Here is a 1981-nt window from a genome sequence, read left to right as displayed (position 1 = left end):
GAGCTATATACAGGACAGATGGGAGCTATATACAGGACAGATGGGAGCTATATACAGGACAGATGGGAGCTATATACAGGACAGATGGGAGCTATATACAGGACAGATGGGAGCTATATATACAGGACAGATGGGAGATATATACAGGACAGATGGGAGCTATATACAGGACAGATGGGAGCTATATACAGGACAGATGGGAGCTATATACAGGACAGATGGGAGCTATATACAGGACAGATGGGAGCTATATACAGGACAGATGGGAGCTATATACATGACAGATGGGAGCTATATACATGACAGATGGGAGCTATATACAGGACAGATGGGAGCTATATACAGGACAGATGGGAGCTATATACAGGACAGATGGGAGCTATATACAGGACAGATGGGAGCTATATACAGGACAGATGGGAGCTATATACAGGACAGATGGGAGATATATATACAGGACATATGTGAGATATATACAAAACAGATGGGAGATATATACAGGACAGATGGGAGCTATATACAGGACAGATGGGAGCTATATACAGGACAGATGGGAGATATATACAGGACAGATGGGAGCTATATACAGGACAGATGGGAGATATATACAGGACAGATGGGAGATATATACAGGACAGATGGGAGCTATATACAGGACAGATGGGAGCTATATACAGGACAGATGGGAGCTATATACAGGACAGATGGGAGCTATATACAGGACAGATGGGAGCTATATACAGGACAGATGGGAGATATATATACAGGACAGATGGGAGCTATATACAGGACAGATGGGAGCTATATACAGGACAGATGGGAGCTATATACAGGACAGATGGGAGCTATATACAGGACAGATGGGAGCTATATACAGGACAGATGGGAGCTATATACAGGACAGATGGGAGCTATATACAGGACAGATGGGAGCTATATATACAGGACAGATGGGAGATATATATACAGGACAGATGGGAGCTATATACAGGACAGATGGGAGCTATATACAGGACAGATGGGAGCTATATACAGGACAGATGGGAGCTATATACAGGACAGATGGGAGCTATATACAGGACAGATGGGAGCTATATACAGGACAGATGGGAGCTATATATACAGGACAGATGGGAGATATATATACAGGACAGATGGGAGCTATATACAGGACAGATGGGAGATATATATACAGGACATATGTGAGATATATACAAAACAGATGGGAGATATATACAGGACAGATGGGAGCTATATACAGGACAGATGGGAGCTATATACAGGACAGATGGGAGCTATATACAGGACAGATGGGAGATAGATGTATACAGGACAGATGGGAGATAGATATATATATATATATATATATATATATATATATATGATAAATACATAATGAATAAATATGAACCAAAGAGAATCATCAGCAGCTGTAGAACAACAAATCTCAGCACAGCGTCCAATACTACATAACACACACAGCCCCACTACTCACAGGGATCCATGTACTGCGCCATCTTGGTTTCTGGCAACCTGTGGCCCCGCCCAACTACATCCTGCCTCCTGTCATGATCATGTGATCAGTCACATGAGTAGTAGGAGTGTATGAAACAGCATAAGGTGACGAAGCTCCGCGCCAAATAATATACACAGCTCTACACTATATAACATACACAGCTCTACACTATATAATATACACAACTCTACACTATATAATATACACAGCTCTACACTATATAATATACACAACTCTACACTATATAATATACACAACTCTACACTATATAATATACACAGCTCTACACTATATACTATACACAGCTCTACACTATATACTATACACAGCTCTACACTATATAATATACACAACTCTACACTATATAATATACACAGCTCTACACTATATACTATACACAGCTCTACACTATATACTATACACAGCTCTACACTATATAATATACACAACTCTACACTATATAAT

General features: G+C 40.3%; 1 protein-coding gene across 1 annotated transcript in view; it reads right to left on the bottom strand.

Annotated features, from left to right (window-relative positions):
* The window catches only part of LOC130322083 (protein arginine N-methyltransferase 3-like), a gene marked incomplete at its 3' end in the record, with an annotated part of 24750 nt that extends 23210 nt beyond the window's left edge, over window positions 1–1540 (bottom strand). The window contains 1 exon segment of the mRNA XM_056553061.1: window positions 1496–1540. Within this exon segment, the coding sequence (XP_056409036.1) occupies window positions 1496–1517 (22 nt within the window).
* Window positions 1541–1981: the final 441 nt, after the last annotated feature.

The sequence above is a fragment of the Hyla sarda genome, unplaced genomic scaffold, assembly GCF_029499605.1.
Source record: "Hyla sarda isolate aHylSar1 unplaced genomic scaffold, aHylSar1.hap1 scaffold_2309, whole genome shotgun sequence".
In the NCBI taxonomy this organism is placed as follows: domain Eukaryota; kingdom Metazoa; phylum Chordata; class Amphibia; order Anura; family Hylidae; genus Hyla; species Hyla sarda.
This window is presented reverse-complemented; position numbering and strand designations above follow the sequence as displayed.